The sequence below is a fragment of the Chrysochloris asiatica genome, unplaced genomic scaffold (genome assembly GCF_000296735.1).
Source record: "Chrysochloris asiatica unplaced genomic scaffold, ChrAsi1.0 scaffold00319, whole genome shotgun sequence".
In the NCBI taxonomy this organism is placed as follows: domain Eukaryota; kingdom Metazoa; phylum Chordata; class Mammalia; order Afrosoricida; family Chrysochloridae; genus Chrysochloris; species Chrysochloris asiatica.
In genome coordinates, this window is record NW_006408837.1 from 2810475 (window position 1) to 2829937 (window position 19463).

The 19463-nt window shown below is 48.4% G+C and overlaps 1 protein-coding gene across 1 annotated transcript in view; it reads right to left on the minus strand.

Annotated features, from left to right (window-relative positions):
- Positions 1–256: 256 nt before the first annotated feature.
- Positions 257–19463, minus strand: part of GRK4 (G protein-coupled receptor kinase 4) — a 96082-nt gene continuing 76875 nt past the window's right edge. The window contains exons 12-18 of the mRNA XM_006875330.1: positions 17123–17160; positions 13814–13903; positions 12604–12812; positions 10480–10617; positions 4176–4313; positions 3372–3509; positions 257–310 (exon numbers count right to left, since the gene is read on the minus strand). Coding sequence (XP_006875392.1) covers positions 257–310; positions 3372–3509; positions 4176–4313; positions 10480–10617; positions 12604–12812; positions 13814–13903; positions 17123–17160 — 805 coding nt within the window. The remainder of the gene's footprint in view (positions 311–3371; positions 3510–4175; positions 4314–10479; positions 10618–12603; positions 12813–13813; positions 13904–17122; positions 17161–19463) is intronic.

The window sequence follows — 19463 nt, forward strand, 5'->3', positions numbered from 1 at the left end:
CACAGTAGGACAAGCACTGGACTACAGGTGGGTTTGAACCACAAACTCACCAGCTGCTCCTTGGAAACCCTATACAGAGTCGCTGTGAGTCGGAACCACCTCGACAGAATTAGTAAGAACAGCAGCTGGTGGACAGATAGCTCCGGTGTGAAGAGGAGACTCAGTAAGCCCAGGCAGGCTTTTATTACGTACGCGTTTATCTCAGCTCATGGCCAGCGTGCACTCCGGACCCTGCAGGGTCCTCACGGGGAAGGGCTCAGAGTCTCCTGGGCGCCTCTTCCTTCTCGCTGGGGTTGGGGTGGAGGCATCCCTGCAACACAGGGCAGAACGGAGGCCCACGTCACAAGGCTGAGGTAAACTGGATGAGCCCCTGGAGATGCACATGCTGTTAGAAAATGCTGAGAACACAGATTGAACTGTGTTCCCCCTAAAGATGTGTCTACTTGGCTGGGTCAGTACTCTGAGGTTATGTGATGATGTTCTAGGATGTGCTCTGATGTGATAAACCAATTCCACAACCCCGTCACACCCCTGTTTCCCTGGGGTGTGGTCTGCAACACATTTTACCAAAATAAAAGGAGAGAGAAGTGAGCAGAGAGAGAGAGAAGGAAGCACGGAGACTGGAGCGTGTCCTTTGGACCAGGGTCCTAGCCCTGTGAACCTTCTAGCTCCAGGGGAAGACTAACACCAAGACACATGGGGATCTCCAGGGAACGCTGCACCCACAGGTGCTGAAAGGAGACAAAGGTGTTTTTCTCCAGAGCCCACAGAAAGCCTTCCACTGAAACAAGGACTCTGCATTTGGACTTGCAGTTCATAAACTATGAACATGGACAATGAATAAAGAAGACCTTAGAAGAATTGTTGTGACTAAGTGCCTTCGAATCGGTTCTGACTCACAGTATAAGTTTTCTGAGAAACAACTGCTACGTTTGAACTGCCGACCTTTTGGTTAGCATTTCAGTGCTTATCCTACAACACCAGGACCTAATTTGCTGGATAGGAAAAATGAAGCATTTGAATTATGGCAGTGACAAATATTGAAAGTGCCATGGGCTGCCAGAAGAACAAATCAATCTGTATTGGAAGAAGTACAGCCAGAATGCTCCTTAGAAGCCAGGATGGCCAGATTTCCTCTCTCATACTTCAGACACATGATCAGGAGGGACCAGTCTCTGGACAAGAGCCTCATGCTTGGTGAAGTGGAGAGTCCAAGAAAAAGTGGACGGCCCCAACTGAGATGGACTGACACAGTGGCTAGAACAATGGACTCAAATGTACCAAGTGTGAGGCTAGCACAGGACTGGGCAGTGTTTCGTTCTGTTGTGTGCACAGAGTCACTATGAGTCTGAACCGACTCGATGGCACCTAACAACCAACCATGAGCGAATACATTTCCGTTTGCTAACGCCATCCACCTGTGGTGCTTGGGTCACGGCAGCACTAGAGAGCCAAGTCAGGGAGGATGCTAACTTTAAGCCAGGTGGTGGTGTGTGGTGGTGGTGTGCTGTGGAGTTGGTTCCGACTCATAGCAACCCTGTACGAGGTTTCCGAGGCTGTAAATCTTTACAGGAGCAGAAAGTCTCATCTTTCTCCCGCAGAACAGCTGGTAGTTTCGAACGCTGACCTTGAGGTTGGCAGCCCAATTCGTAACCACTATGCTACCAGCTTCATTCTGTGCAGTTGGCATTCGATCCACTGTGGATCCTCTGGAAGGGCTCCCCCGACAGCGTGGACATGGGCACGTGAGGAGACTGCCCCTAGCTGGACACTACGCTTTGAGAGGCAGGCTGCTCACACAGCCCTAGTTGCAGAGGACAGATGGTCATCGTACTTCCTGCTGCTGGCTACCTTACCATCTCACGCTAGCTTTTTACACAGAAAGACAATGGATCCGAATATGACCACTCATGATCGATTCCTCAGGGGCAGACAGGGCAGAAATCAGGATGATCCCACTAGTCCAAGGAGACAAAATGTACTTGGAAAAATCACCTACAAACCAACTGCTCCTAACGCAAAAACCAAGAAGCACACTGCCGTCAAGTCGATTCCAAGTCCTGGAGACACAAACAGACAGAGGAGGTCTCGGAGGCTGCCAGTCTTCACGGGAACACCCAGCCTCACCTTTCTCCCGAGGAGTGCTGGGTAGTGATGACCTTTTGGTTAGCAGCCACAAGGGCTCCCTGCATTAAAGAAAGCCTCTGCAGGCTGGATGTCAAGTCTCTGGGTCAATGAGGGAACCATCACATGTAACAGAAAGACTGAAGAGAGGCGTTTGGGTTTATAGCTGTTCTGAGAGCATACTGGCTTCTGACCTCAGCCTAGGATGCGAACTCACCGACACACACGGGATCTGTGTTGGGAAACCCTAAGTGCTTGTGGAAACAGAACAGGGCCTTACTGCCCACAACAAACACCTCTGTGTTGGCTCAGAATCGCATCGTCTGGCTCTTAAGCTACGGGAAATGTCTTACAGAAGAGGCATTGAAAAATCTAAGTTTTTTCTTTTAACATATTACATCTACGAAATCTCAGGAAATTGCACACCTGTAAAAAGTTGAATTGGCAAAGGTTGTGTCATAGATATATACAGGACACCAACAGCAAGAGTCTCTGCTGAGACCGCCTACGTCAGCCAGACGCCACAGGGTTAGGGGATTCCATGTCTCTGATCACAGGTTTAGGGCGTGGTTTCACTGGACTAGCAGAATTAGCCGAATGGCAGGGTCAATGCTCTCTTCTACCTCCTAGTTTGTGGTGTAGTGCTTAAAAGCCTGGGGGCGGCCATCTAAGGCACAACTACTAGTCTGTATTCACTTGGAACACCCCAGGAACATGGAGTCAGGAATAGGAGGAGGTGGAATGTGTGGTAACTGCCTCCGAGACCAGAACTGGATGGTGTCTAGCTACTGCTACTGAACGTTTTCATGAGTCTGATCAAACAGGGGACGCTGCAGAACAGAATTTCAAATTCTCACAGACTCCAGACTTCCTGGAGCTGTGAAGATTGGATAAGCCTCTGAAACTACTATGCCGAGATGGTTTTGAACCCTTAAACCAAAAATAGCTCCTGAAGTCATCTTAAAACTAAATCAGACTTTAGCTTAACCAGTAAGAAAGGCTTTGAGCATTATGGTCTTTTAAGAAGTCTGTATAAGGGATAAAATTAACAAGAGCAAGTCAAAAGGTGAGATGGGAAGCTTAGGGACAGTGAGTTTATGTTCATGGGGGAGGAACGACTCGGAAGAGGACGAGAATGGCTGTGTCCCTCCCTACGCGGTACATGGAGAAGGAACTGAACTGGAATATGTTCCTCTGTGTGGGCTTCAACAACAACAAAACACACCCAGCCACGAGGAGCTGCTTACCCCTCTACTGAAGAGCCTGTCGAAGAAGCCCCTCTTTGGTATGTGGGCGGGGTGACTGACTTTCTCCTCTAGGTCAAGTGTCAACTCCTCCTCAGCCTCATCTTCACTGAGGTCCTTGAAGCACTCCGACTCGATGATCTGCGCACACGGACCGGTGGACAAGGACAAGGGGATGAGGAGGGAGGTGTGGTGAGGCGGGTGCATGAGTCAGAGCCCTCAGCCCCCCGCCCCCCGGCAACCTTGCTCAGCACTGGGCATGCCAAGGGCACCGGATCCCCTTCCTGGGCCCCTCTCTTCTGACTTCTTGGGGTAACTAGGGTGGCCCCTCCTTGATCTCTGAATTCAATGAACTACTGAGGCCATGGCTATTCAGCGCCATTGGACCTCAGACGGCACTTTTGACAACTTCCTGTACTCAGGACTAGAGGCAAGGTCTATGCTTGCAGCTGGCCTAGGGTCTAGTCTTGTGGTCATAGATTGCTCATAATTTTATCTCCCGAGAGATACACCCTCCACCCACCCACCGCCAGTGGGCTGATTCCAACTCATAGCGTCCCCTACAGAGCAGGCTAGAACGACTCCATAGGGTTTCTGAGACTATAAATCTGTATGGGGACAGACCGCCTCATCTTTCTCCCCAGGAGTGAGTGGCTAGTGGATCTGAACTGCCGACCTTGCAGATAGCGGCTCAGCGCACAAGTCACTGCATCACCAGGTGAACAGATCTAGGCCTACAGAAATGAACGCCTCACTTTTGGGGACGTGGTCTTGAGCATGGCGCTGGCAGGCTCACAAGGGCAGTACCTCGTTCTGCCAGGGGATGGAGACACAGCCCGTGACAAACATGGCGTAGAAAGCTTCATCACTGGTGTCCAGGTGGACCCCCTTCACCGTGGAGAAGTGCTCGATATCTAAGACGTCCTTGCAGTACACGGCATGTGGCTGGACACAGGGCAGAGTTACACACCATAAGTCATGTGTCCTCGGTTAGAGCAAAGGGTGCCGAGAACCGGCACAGATAAGCTCCCCGGCTCTCTCTCACACACCTGAGGGCCACACTTTCTCCTCAGTTAGGAATCACATGGACACCCCGGCTCTCTCTCTCTCACATACACACATACATCTGAGGGTCACCATTTCTTCCTGAATGAGGCAAGGAGCGAAGGAGGGTGGTATGGCCAGTGTCTAGGCAGTCCACAGCAGCCCCCTGTATACACACCCGGGGACAGTCTAGGTGACGTCAGAACCAGGATGTCACTACAGTCTGTGGCACCACAGAAGCAGCAATGTCCACAGGCTGCCAGTCTGAAAGTCCCTCGGTGCAGCTGTTATTCATGAGAAACCACTCACCTACTCACTGACCAGCAGCATCAATGCCAGGTGTGGCAGAAGGGAAACGGAGCTCAGAAGTCACAAGAAACTCAGTCTCTTGAAAGCATGGTGACTGGAGACCGCCCTGGGCTGAAGGCTCAGACCCCCAGGGAGCCCCACATACCTCACATTCCTCAAAAGGGTAATTACTCAGTCACCAGTAACCACTCCCCAGTTTACTTTGTCAAATCAATGGGCCACACTGGCACCATCCAAGCCCCTGCCGTGGCAAGCCGCTCCCCATCTCATGGTGCTCCAGTCCCTATCTTGTCCACTGGCTAGTTTAATAGCCTCCCTGCTGGACATTGAGCTCCAGGGGAGATGTGGCCCTAAAAGCTGGAACTGCATCTGGCAGCTAGCAGGCATCATAGGGGATAAATGAATGAATCCAAATGAATAGCTAACACTATGGCATACACTATGCCGCTAAACCACTATTGTCCTGTCAGTTTGCCGTCCTGTGGTGACTTGTGTGTTGCTGTGATGACAGAAGCTAGGCCACTGGTATTTTAAGTACCTGTAGGGTCACCCTTAAAGAGCTCTGGTAGCATAGTGCTTACGAATCGGGCTGCGAACCGCAAGGTCAGCAGTTCAAAACTACCAGCTATTCCATGAGAAAACAATGAGGCTTTCTGCTCCTGAAAAGATTTACAGCCTTGGAAACCCTGTACAGGGTCACTATGAGTCGGAACCGACTCCACAGCACGTAACAACAACAACAAGGGTCACCCTTAGTGGACAGGTTTTAATGGAGTTTTCAGATTAAGACAGAATGGGAAGGAAGACCATTTTGGAATAGTTAGCCAATGAAAACCTTATGAAGGGAGGTGCCAAAAACTGAGCCCTTCAGAGTGGAAGGCACTCCAAACAGGACTAGGGAAGAGTCGTCTTCTCAAAGTAGAGCTGGCCTTAATGATGAAAGTGGAGCAAAGATTTCAGCACCTTCATTTGCTGATGGGGCACGACTCAAAATGAGGAGAAACAGCTGCAAGCATCCACTAATAGTTGGAACATGGAATGCATGAATCTAGGAAAATGGGAAGTACTCAAAAATGAAATGGAATACATAAATATCAACATCCTAAGCATTTGTGAGCTAATGGACTGGTATATTCGCCTTTTGAATCTGACAATCATGGTTTACTATGCTGGGAAAAACAACATTTCAAGATCTATCTTGAAGTACAAAGCACTCTGGTAGCGTACTGGTTAAGAATCAGGCTGTGAAACGCAAGGTCAGCAGTTCGAAACTACCAGCTGTTCCACAGGAGAAAGATGAGGCTTTCTGCTCCTGTCAAGATTTACAGCCTCGGAAACCCTGTGCAGGGTCACTATGAGTTGGAACCAACTCCATGGCACATAACAACAACAACAACAACAATCTTGAAGTACAATTCTGTCTGTGACAGAATAACACTCATCCGCCTACAAGGAGGACCAGTTGATACCATTATTATTCAAATTTACACACCAACCACTAAAACCAACTATAATAAAATTGAACAATTCTACCAATTTCTTCAGTCTGAAATTGATCAAACATGCAATCGAGATGTATTGATCATTACTAGTGATTGGGATGCAAAGGTTGGAAACAAAGAGGAAGGATCAGTAATTTGAAAATATGGCCTTGGAGACATAAATGATGCTGGAGATCGCATCACAGAATTTTGCAAGACCAACGACTTACTTGTTACAAATACTTTAACAACACAAACAGCCACTATACACATGGACCTCACCGGATGGAACACACAGGTATGAAACTGGCTACATTTGTGGGAAGAGATGGTGGAAAATATAATATAATTAGCCTGTAGAAAATCAATATAATCAGTGAAAACAAGACCAGGAGCAGAATGTGGAACAGACCGTCAATAGCTCATATGCAAGCAAAAGATGAAGCTGAAAAAAATTAAAACAAGTCCGCAAGAGCCAAAATATGACCTTGAAGATTCATATCCCGCCTGAATTTAGAGATCGTCACAAGAAAAGATTTGATGAATTAGACGCTAATGACCAAAGACCACAAGAGTTGTGGGATGGCATTAAGAGCGTCATGCATGAAGAACGCAAAAGGTCATTAAGAAGACAGGAAAGAAAGGACCAAAATGGATGTCAGAAGACACTGAAACTTGCTCTCCAGTGTAGAGATGCTAAAGTGAATAGACGAAATGAAGAGGTAAAGGAACTGAACAGAAAGTTTCGAAGGGCAGCTGGAGAAGACACAGTCAAATATTACAACGATATGTGCAAAGACCTGGAGTTAGAAAACCGAAAGAGAAGAATACACTCACTATTTCTAAAGCTGAAATTACTGAAGAAAACATTGAAACCTTGACTTGAAATATTGAAGGATTCTGTGGGCAAAATACTGAGTGGCTCAGGAAGCATCTATGAAGATGGGGGGAATAAGCAAAGTCAGGGTACCAAAAAGTATCCATCAAAGTTCAATCATTTCAAGAGGTAGTCTATGATCAAGAACAGATGGTAACGAAGAAGAGAAGTCCAAGGTGCACTGAAGACACTGGTGAAAAACAAGGCTCTAGAAATTAACACATACAAAATGAAACGTATCAACAAACTGAAATGTATCAACAAACTGAAATGTATCAACAAACTGAAACGTACCAACAAACTGATGCATTACTGGAAGCACTCACTTGTCCACGCCAAGAAATTTGAGAGACAGCCACCATCAAGCCAACTGATTTAAAGTGACCCATATTTGTGCCCGTGCAAAAGAAAGGTGACCCAACATAACGCGGAAATCATTGGACAGTATCATCATTATCACATGCAAGTAACATTTTTCTGAAGGTAATTTAAAAATGGTTACAGCAGTACATTGACAGGAAGATGCCAGAAATTCAAGCCGGATTCAGGAGTGGATGTGGAAGGAGGGATATCATTGCTGACATCAGATGGATCTTGGCTAAAAGCACAGACTACCAGAAAGATGTTTGCTACTGTTGTTGTTATTAAGTGCCACTGAGACAGTTCCAACTCATAGCAACCCTTTATAAGGTTTCTGAGGAGTGGCTGGTGAGTCTGAACTGCCAATCTTGTAGTTCAAACTAACCTTGCAGTCTTATGCTTATCATACAGCATCACACCAGGACTCCAGAAAGATGTTTACTTATGCTTTATTGACTATGCGATGGCATTTGACTGTGGACAACATTGAGAAGAATCGGTATTCCAGAGCACTTGTTATCATGAGGAATGTGTACACAGAGAAAGATACAGTTGTTCAAACAGAAAATGAATTATTTTAAATCAGAAAGGATTGCATCCTTTCATCACACTTATTCAATCTGTATGAGAAGCAGATAATCCAAGAAGCTGGGTTACATGAAGATAAATGTGGCATCAGGGCTGGAGGAAGACTTTATTTTGCTTGGATCCATCATCAACACTCATGGAAGTAGCGGTTAAGAAATCAAACAACATATTGCATTAGGTAAATCTGCTGCACAAGACCTCTTTAAAATGTTCAAGAGCAAAGATGTCAGTTTGAGGACTAAAGTGCACCTGATACAAACCATGTTAGTTTCTACAGCCTCATGTGCATATGGAAGTTGGAAAACGAATAAGAAGACCACAGAAAACTCGATGCATTTGAATTAGTGTTGGTGAAGAATACTGAAAGTACCATGGACTGTCAGAAGACCAAATCTGTCTTGGAAGAAGTAAACCCAGAATGCTCCTTAGAAGTGCGGACAGCCAGACTTGGTCTCTCAGACTTTGGCCATGTTGTCAGAAGGGACCAGTCCCTGAGGAAGGACATAATGCTTGGCAAAGTGGAGGGTCAGTGAAAAAGAAGACCTCCAATGAGATGGAAATGAGATGGGGGAAGCAACAAAGACCTGAACCACAACACCTATGAGACTGGTGCAGGACCAGGCGGTGTGTGTAGAGTTAACCATGCTTCGGAACCGACCCAACAGCACCTAACAACAAGAACATAACTATAAAGTACTCAGGAAAAGTCCTAGAAGTGAGAACCATTTTCATTGTATACAGGTATACCCCAGGAGGAACAGCTCCCTGGAGAGGGACGTCATGCTTGGTAAAGGAGAAGAGGAAAACCAGCGAAAACCGTGAGCATGGTGCAGGGCCCCGCACACAGTGTTCCCTTCTGTCATATTCAGGGTTGTTGAGTTTGAACTGACTCAAGAGCATCTAACGATGTACCTCATTTTAGTGCACTTTGCAGATGTGCTTTTTAAAAAACAAAAACAAATCAAGGTTTGTGGCAACCCTGTGTCGAGCAAGTCAGTTACAATCACTTCTCCAGTAGCATGTGCTCACTTTGCGTGTCTAGGTCACATTCTGATCATTCTCACAATGATCAGATTTAAGCTTTCTTATAATACTATAAGGAGCTCCGGTAGCATAGTGGTTACAAGTCGGGCTGCCAGCCTCAAGGTCAGCAGTTCGAAACTACCAGCGGTTACACGGAAGAAAGATGAGGTTTTCTGCTTCCGTAGATTTACAGTCTCAGAAACCCTGTGCCGGGTCACAATGCGTCGGAACCGACTCCACGGGACTTAACAACAACATAATACTATCGCACACTTCAGAGACGATGTTGTTGTTTTTGTTAAGTGCTGTCGAGTCTATTCCTACCCATGTTGTTGTTGTTAAGTGCCATCGAGTCGGGTCCGACCCATAGCGACCCTGTACAGGGTTTCCGAGGGTGTAAATCTTTACAGGAGTAGAAAGCCTCATCTTTCTCCCGCGGAGCGGCTGGTAGTTTTGAACCGCTGACCTTAAGGTTCGCAGCCCGATTCGTAACCACTACGCTACCAGAGATTCCTACCCATAGTGACTCTGTATAGGGTTTCCAAGGAGCAGCTGGTGAGCTTGAACCACCGATCTTGCAGTTCAAAGGACTCTGCAGTCTGACACATTAAACCCACACCAGGATTCTTCTGAGACTACAGACTAGTGGAAACGTAACTTTTGTATGCACTGGGAAACCAACAGCTGTGTGATTCACTTGGTCGTGAGGATCTAGCATCAAACCTGTAACACCTTCAACGTGTGCCTGTTTCTTCATTTCATCACACCTGCGGTCATTCTCGGATCCTGGCATTTCTATATAACTCTGTAACTGATGGCTAGAATCCAAACTGATGCCTTCATTTGCGTATTGTCTCATCAATAAGAACTTATGTCTACCAGCACTTACCTGGTGCCAGGCACTAGGCTGAGTGGCCATGAAGCACAGCTTCATTGGACCTCAGACCTCAGCTCCTGAGGAAAGCGTAGTTAGTTGGCACCCTCGTTTGACAGTGGAACTAGCCCAGTCCTGATCTGGTACCACACGGGTCGGGGAGGTGATTCAAGATAGCAGCAAGGAGCAGGACCCAGGGACAAGGGCCTCATTGCATGTGTAAGGCCTGCTCTGTGAATCCCCACCCTGTGTGGCTGGAACACCAGGGCCCAGAGGTGACAAAGGAGATCAGACAGGAAGATACGGGTAAGGCAGACGGAGGGTGAGGTGGCGACAGGGCTGGGTGCCCACCAGTAAGGCAGGCAGACCTGTGGGTGCACGGCCCTGGCTCCCACAGCCCCGGGAGGAAGGTCTGCGGTGGGTCTGCGGAGTGGTACAGGGAGAGGGTGGGAAGAAACAGATCAGCAGCTACATGTGGAGGCACCATGCCAGTCCAGATCTGCTTTGAAAACATGGGCTTGTGGGTGGGCCACTTTTCTTGAGCACCCTACTTACATCAGGGCAGAAAGGGGGCTCCATCATGTGGGCTTCCAGCCTCTTGAAGTTAATGTCCTTGAACACAGGATGCTGTTTCACTTCGGCTGCCCCGTCGCCCCTGCAGCCGAGCCGTTGGTTGGGGTCCTTGGTGAGCAACTGCGTGAAAGGTAGAGGGAGAAAGGTACAAACTCCACACGCTGCTCCCATGGAGACCAGCAAGGAGTCTGCGCCTCGTGCCTCATCCGCACACACCTCCCCCACGGTGACCGTCACGGAGTCTGCGCCTCAGCTGCACACACGCAGACACTCAGTTCTGGCAGAGCCATGTTCTGGTCTGGCTCACTCACAACTCTCCCTGCACCGCCCCAACCCCTTAGGCCTCACTCCCACAACACAGACCCCCTCCTCATGCCCCAGCCCCCACTTCCTGGCCCCTAGGCCTGCCGTGCTGTGTTGCTGCCATACGCACACTCTGCCCTCTGGCTGGAGAACTACTGGCCCAATTCCTTCTACATGTCTCAGTTGGTGACTCCCTGGACATGCCCTCCACCAGTCCCACTGCACACCCCAAGTCACCTTCCCTGGCTCTTTCTAGGATCTAGCACACAAAAGGCCTGGTGTATGGTGCTGTAGGATAAGCACCGGACTGCTAACAACAAGGTTCACAGTTCAAAGCAACCAGCCGCTCCTTGGAAACCCTATACAGGGTCACTGAGAGTCGGAATAATCTCTACACTTGACAATTATGTAAATCTGCTGCACAAGACCCCTTTAAAGTTCTAAACAGCAAAGATAATTACTTTTGAGCCTGATCCGAGCCATGGCATTTTTAATCTGATCACATGCATGTAAAAACTGAGCACGGAATGGTAGGTTGTTAGGTGCCGTCAAGCCAGTTCTAACTCATAACGATCCCCCGTAAAACAGGACAAAACACTATGTGGTCCTCTGCCAGCCTCACAACTGTCAGGTTTGAGCTCTGTCACAACCACCGTGCCAAGCCATGTCATGGCTCATCTTCCTCTTTTTCACCAGCCCTCCACGTTACCAAGCATGTCCACAGTACAAAAGCTGAGTTTTCGGCATTCTTGCTACTGAGGTGCAGTCTGTAGTAGTGTTTTGTAGTTTTCTTTATATAACTCCTTTGTTTCTCTGATTACGTTTATTTCTAGATATTTCATCCTTTGGGTGGCTATTGTAAATGGGATTGCTTTCCTAATGTCCTTTTCAATGCTGTCATTATTGGTATAGAGGAAACCAACTGTGAGGCACATTCTGGCTGTACTTCTTCCAAGACAGATTTGAACAATGAATAAGGGAGACAGTAGGACTGATGGGTTTGAAATGTGGTGTTGGAGAAGGAGAATGAACAGACAGACCATGGACGGCTAGAAGAATGAACAAATCAGTCTTGGAAGCAACACAACCAGACGCTCCTTAGAAGTGAGGACGGTGAGATGTCAACACCTTGACTTTGGACATGTCATCACAAAGACCCTGTCTGGTAGAGGAGTGGATCACTGGCATGGGGAGACTCTCAACAAGATGGACAAACACAATAGCTCTGGGCTCAAACACACACCTTCCACCACGAGGACGGCACAGGACCGGCGGCGTTTTCTTGTGATATGTGAGGTTGCAACGGGGCAGAGCCAACGCAAAGGCAAGTAACAACTATACATTCTGGTTATAATCCCCGGACATAACAAGCAAACAAAATCAAATAAAACGGGGAGAGAGAAAAAACTACTCTTCCAAAAATACGTGAAATCATCTGTGTCCTGTTTCACGTCATATAAAATGAGCTAAGGGAGCAAGGTTCAGCTGTCTTCTGAAGGAGACTGCAAACTCCGGCACTGCTCTTTCCCTCTCCAGAGCATCTCTGGCGGAAGGAAAGCAATGAGTCTGACTCAGCTCTGCTCTATCGGAACAGAACACCCAGTCAGTCGGTTTCCTCCTGACCTGGAGGAAATCAGGGCCGGGAAGGGAGAGCTGGGCCTACCCAGTGACATTTAAGGGTGCTCCACGGAGCTCTTACAGCAGGGCTAAACCGACAGATGGACAGCTGTGCTGAGCGTGCCAATGAGAATGACCGTGAGAGTGGGGGGCATAATTTCCAAACCTTGGCAGACCCTGACCCACCATCCTGCAGATGGATACGGCGTCTTCTGAAAACTTTTCGGAATACTCCTCGGCGTCCTGTCTCACTCTCCGGTCGATCTCATCGCGTTTCACTTTCTCCTTGAACTTTCGGAACGGGGAGTGTCCCTCGATCATTTCATATATCAGACAGCCAAGCCCCCACCAGTCAGGGCTGAATGTATAGTTTTCATGATTGATGACTTCCGGAGCTACGTAACAGATGCAGGAAAGGAAACTGTCATGGCTGTGAATTCCCTTGTCAATTAATTCCAAACAGCACATTAGCGATTTTGAGTCTGTGACAGCATGAGTGTACCTGGAGAGCTTTATGCTGAGTGAGATGGCTCCGACACAAAAGGCCACGTGCCGTGACGTGTACAGAATGGACTAGAGACAGAGAGTGGATGTGTGCTTCCCTAGATCATGTGCCGTCAGACCCCGGCTGGTGTATCACGTGCAGAAAGCCTATGTTTGCTTCCCTCAGGCTGGGTGGGGCTTGGGGCTGGGGTGGCAGGGGTGGGACTTACTGCTGGTGGGGACAAGGTTTTATTTCACTGGTGACAGACTGCTCTGGAGTTGGGTGGTGCTGATGGGGGCCTGGCTGTATGAATGTTTTGATGATGTACACCTTACAAGGGTATGTTATATACCTGTGAAATACACCTCAACAAGGCTCTCATTAAGTAATAAAGTCTGGATTATTCGGAGGAGGAAATGAAATAGTAGAGTATAATGACCAGGGGGAAGGGCTGCTACGGCCACATCTGTCTCCTGACAAAGGTGTCCCCTCCAAACACGTGGCTCCCAGGGCACTGGCCATCTACTCTCCACCAGACACAAACCCCCAAAGCAGGAGACAGTAGACACAGCCCACAGCCCCTAATGCTAGAGGCCACTCCTGGTACTTCTGACAGCCCCAAGCCCCCTGCCAAGCAATGCCGGGTCCAGGAGCTGAACTATATCAGTGCCTTGCTGCCTGGATTCTCTGGCACAACCGGGTTTGATAATGTCCCAAGTGCCGGTGTGCAGAGGGGACCCTGCGCCCTGTCCTGATGCGCCTCCATTGAGCCGCCCTCCTCTGTTAAAGAGGGGAGGGGGCAAGGCAGGATCAGAACTAATGGGCACATCAGCAAGTGACCGTCTTGCTGGCTCTATAGACCACTCAGCTTGATGAAAAGTCGGAAAAGTGTGGAAGGGAGCGCTCACGTACCCATGTAGCCAACAGTACCAACTCTCCCTCGAATCGTCTCCCCTTCTGGAATCTCCACAGCTAAACCGAGATCTGAAATCCGGATATGTCCTGTGTGTGTTCAAACACGTGACACCGATCAGAGAGGGAAATAGTGACACTTTAACAATTAAAAAAAAAAATGGGGGTGAGGTGGGGACGTCTTAAAAACTGTGGATGGAAACAAGACCGCTTCCTACTCTGAAACATCCAAAGTGAAGGTAAAAGTGAACTTTCCCACATTTAGCAGAAGGCTTCAGCAGCAGAATAAGCACAGGACTCAGGTCGGCTTGAACCATAAGGTCAGCGGTTCAAACTCACCAGTCGCTCCTTGGAAACCCTATACTGGGTCACTATGAGTCAGAAATGACTCCATGGCACTTAACAACAACAACTGACCAGGACAGGAGCTCTGGTGGCACGGTGGGTTAAGCATTGGGCTTTGAACAGAAAGACTGGCAGTCGAACCCACCAGTCACCTCACAGAAGACAAAGCAGTCTGCTTCCATAAAGATTCACAGCCTAGGGGACCGTAGGGAGCACATGTATTCTGCCTTCCAGGGTCGTTCTTGGAATTGTGGGTTTGATTTTTTATTGACCAAGAAGGGCGTCGACCACAGATCAGCACTGGAGAAGCCAGAAGCCCTGTGCCTTTACTCTACTTCACAGAGCTACAGGCACACAGTGAAATGACCATGCCTACTACACCCGCTCCCAGAGGACAAGCATCACACTGCCTGAGTGCAGGATGACCCACAAGGGCAGCAACTGACACACAACAGGGGTTTTCTTCCTCTAAAGAACAAACAGCAATAAGGTTCAGGGGAAAAGAGACACAATTGAATTGTACACATAATGTGTTTTACTGAAGACATGTTGTTGTTATTGTTATGTGCCATGGAGTCGGTTCTGACTCATAGCGACCCTGTACAGGGTTTCCGAGGCTGTAAATCTTTACGGGAGCAGAAAGCCTCATCATTCTCCCGCGGAACAGCTGGCAGTTTCAAATTGCTGACCTTGCGGTTTACAGCCCAATTTGTAACCACTACGCTACTACTAACCCTAAAGTGAAATTAAAGAATACTAAGGACTAAGGAGCTCTGGTAGCGTAGTGGTTACGAATCAGGCTGCGAACCTAAAGGTCAGCAGTTCGAAACTACCAGCCGCTCCGCGGGAGAAAGATAAGGCTTTCTACTCCTGTAAGGATTTACACCCTCGGAAACCCTGTACAGGGTCGCTATGGGTCGGAACCAACTCGACGGCACTTAACAACAACAACAACGCTACTACACAAGACATAAAATGCACTTCACAAGGCAGAGCAGACGGATGATCCACTTTGTAACCTAATGCGCCCCCCCACCCACCCAGAGTGCTACTTTTCTAGAAGGTAAACCAGGAAGGATGTACACAAGCAGCCCCATCACAATCTCATTAACCTGACTAGACGAGGCTCAAGACAGAGTCACTGATGCTAAGCCCATGCCAGCAAACTGAAAAATACTTCGGTTCTATTTCCTGTAAATGAAATCGAGCTTTCCCTTCCCCAGAGTTGTAAACTCTGTCAATCGTCTCTCCCAGAAGTGGAAACTTAAACTAGCCACTTAGGATTTACCTGCTCAGTCTCAATGAGTTCGAAATTTCCCCTTGATGCTGCCTGCCAATCCGGATTGTGCCCAGTTTAGCTTTGTTCCTGCCTGTGCCCCGAAAAACCCTTTGACTCTACCCTCTTCAGAATTCATCTGACTTCCAGAACTGCTGGCCCCCAGTTCATGAATAGCAAAGCACACACAAAAAGCAATGATATCGGGAAAAATTGGTCTTCAATGCAAATGTGCTAAAATCAAGAGGGTCTAGGACTTCACTTCTAGCAAGGAGCAGTTGCCATGAAACTAGCCCTCCCACCATAAGCCATGACAAGTACATTGCGGCACAAGAAAAAGTTAAAATAAATAAAATCAAAACACAATTGTTGCCCAGGCTCCACAGGAGGCACGGAATTATGCTTCCTGAGAGGGAATCATGGGAGGCTTGAGACACGCCCTCCACTCACCCTGGCGTCCTCCCGAGATGGGATTTGCAGGTGGCAGATGGCAGCCAAGAAAGGGGAGCGTAAACACAGCAAGGTGTTCTTGCTTAACTGAGAAAACCAAACCCCCAAACCAACCGACTGCTGGGGAGTCAGTTCCAAATCATAGCAACCCTATCCAGGACAGAGAAGAATCACAGCGGAGTGCTTGCCAGGCCGTACGTGTTCAGGGAGCAGGGTATACCGACGCTCACCGCAATCTGCGCAGCTGGACAGACGGTTGACTTCTCCCTAGTTGCCCCACCCAGAGATGTTTTCAAAACCGCATCCAAGTCAGTGTCTGTGTGCTGCCCCACAAGGTTGATGGAGGGACTGACACATCTGGCTATATGTTGTTGTTGTTAAGTGTCACTGAGTCGCTTCCGACTCATAGCAACCCTGTATAGGGTGTCTAAGGAGTGGCTGGTTGAGCTTGAACCAGTAACCTTGCAGTCCAGTTCATTAACCCACAGCACTACACCAGGACTCTCATCTCGCTATATAATCAGTGCTAAATGTGTTAGTGGAGTTCTGGTGTGGCGCTGTAGGGTAAGCACCAGACTGCTAAGCCCAAGGTTGGCAGTTCAAATCCACCAGCCACTCTCTGGACACCCTATATGGGGTCTGCATGAGTCAGAACTGACTTGAAGGCACTTAACAAAAACAAGTCTTTATGGAAACCCCGCAGCGTGGTTGATGGGTCTGTACCGCCAGACTTTGTGGTTCGCAGCCCAGTGCTTAACCCAGTGTACCACCAGGACCCCTGAGCTAGCAGCAGAAAACGGAAAAGAGCAAAATGTAATGACTTTGAGCTTAATGTCCCCCAACTCCCTTGTCATCAACCACCAGGGCTATCCCTACTGCTTGCTGTCATGCTCTCGAAGGCTCGGTTTTCTAAACAACATCCACTGAAGCATCTGTAGCTTTGGATGGTTCCGTCTAGGTGGTGCACTGGTTAAAGCACTTGGCTGTTAACCACAAGGCCAGCGGTTCAAGCCCACCAGCTGCTCCATGGTAGAACGTGGTGGCAGCGTGTCCCCATCCCCGTAATGACTGGCCGCCCTGGCAACCCTCTGGGGCAGTTCTACTTTGGGCTATGGGGTGGCTGAGGGAGGCCGTTGTCTGGACGGACGGCAGTGGGTGCCGCTTTGCATTAACTGGCTGAGGCCACACTCGCTGTCCACGTCCACGTCCCTCTGGCGGAGGCTCTGCTCTCCACGTACCACGGTCATCCAGGAGAATGTTCTCAGGTTTCAAGTCTCTATGAGGAGAGAAACAAGAGCCCAGTTACTCAGAAGCCATACCGGCAACAAAACCGCCCTTGGTGGGGCCGAGGATGAGCCCCTCAGGCCGCCAGGGCATGCTCGCCACCCTGGAGCAGGGCAAGGCTGGCGCACAGTTCATCTCAGCACCCAAGTGAGCCACGATGGCCGAGTAGCACAAGCTGGCTCGGGTGCTTGCAGAGACTCGAAGGTTTCAGTGATGGCATGTGCGGCCCATCACAAGGGGGAAAATCATCTTTAATGAGACACTCGCACTCTCTGATCATTAACATAATCTTAAAAATTTCAACAACTGAAAATGGCCCATCAACCTCACTTTCGAGGAGTGTTCTGGCACTTCTTCCAAGACAGATTTGTTTGTTCTTCCGTGGCAGTCCGTGGAACTTTCAATATTCTTCTCCAACAAGCATAACTCAACTGCTTCTTCCGTGATCTTCCTTACTCACTGTCCTGCTGTCCACACATATGAGGCAACTGAAGGTACCAGGGCTTGGGTCAGGTGCACCTTAGTCCTCAAAGCGGCATCTTTGCTCTTAAGCACATTAACAGCTCCAGTCCTTTCTTTTTATTTTAATTGTTTTTTAAAAGTTTTTATTGTGAATTGAGTAAAGGTTTACAGGGCAAATCATCAGTATTGTATTTAACAAATCTTACACCTTCTTTCATTACAATGATTACAATCCCCTCCATGTACCATCAGTTAAAAGTATTTCTCTCTATTCACTTTAGCTTATTTATTTATTTTTAAACACTCAGGCATATATAATAATTGACACCACCAAAGGGCACATTCTGCAAGTCTGTCTCTTGGCTGCCAGCTCTAAGTCTCTCCCTTCCCATAAGTCTAGAGTCTTCAGCTGCTCCCTCTCTCCCTGTCCCCATCTCTGCCTCCATCTCTGGTGTCGCTGCTTCTCTGGATAAGGTCCCGCATTCCGCTTGTGCTCTTCTCCCTTGATGGTCCTAGGGTCCTCTGTTTCTGGACTGTAAGATTAACTACTCCCCCGTTTTTGTTACAAAACTTCTACCTTTACAATTATGACAATGGCAATCAGTCATGATAACATTTACTCACTATTGAATCGTAAGAATCTTATCCCCATCTCTTTTCACCAGACCCATCTAGACAAGATGAAAATGATTCAGTGGGGACTCCTTCTTCCCCACATGCTCTTAAACTAAACTCCCCCTTGAAACCTTGTAAGCCAGTCCCTTTGTGCCTCATTTTAGGTAGCCAATGTCTAAGTTGCCCGTCCCTATCTACCCTCAGCTCCTGTACTTTCTAGTAGCATGCCCTTGACCAAGTGTTCAGACCTCTTGGATCAAACCAACTTAAATACCTAGTAAGGAGCTCTGGTAGCGAATGGAGTGGTTATGAGTTGGGCTGCTAATATCATGGTCAGCATTTCAAAACTACAAGTGGTTCCACGGGAGAAAGTTGAGGCTTTCTACTCCTGTAAACATTTACAGCCTCGGAAACACTATACAGGGTGGTTCTGAGTCGGAACCGACTCCACAGCATATAACCACCACCACACCTAACTAGTGGGGCTAAAGATACAGCGTACTTGTTGTTGTGAAGTGCCATTGAGTCAGTTCCAACTCATAGCAACCCTGTATAGGGTCTCTGAGGAGCGGTTGGTGGGTTTGAACTGCCGACCTTATGGTTCACAGTCCACACAGTACCACGCCAGGCCTCCATGGAGTGTAGAGATGATAAAGGGGCACCAAGAGAAAGACCTGAAGCTCCTCAGCTTGATTCAGTGACCAGATAGATGACTTTTGAAATGGTCTTTTCTACACCTAGTCAGCAGATGTGTTTTTTAACATGTAACTGAAAAGACATGAACTATCATGCTACTGGAGTCCTGGTGTGGCGCTGTGGGCTAGTGCACTGGACTGCAAAGTCAGCTTTAACCATGAGGTCGGCAGTTCAAGCTCACCAGCCACTCCTTAGAAACCCTATAAGGGTCGCTATGGGTCAGAACTGACTCGACAGCACTTAACAAGAACATTATGTTGTTGGGAGCTATGGTAGAGATCTGCCATGTGTGGCGGGGGGCGGAGAACGGAGATGGTGTACAAGCCCCTCCCCAGTGAGAACCTGAAGGGAAAGCCTGACTGTGAACAAGCGCCAGGAGCAGAGTGTTGGGACAGAAGGCGGTGGGGGCATTGCTCCTTTCTGGCTGCGCCCGACACAGGTCATCTGGGAAGCCAATGAGGGCGTCTCCACCCCTCGCCCAGCTCTCTGCTCCCACTTTTCTATTGCTTCAGTAATAAAATG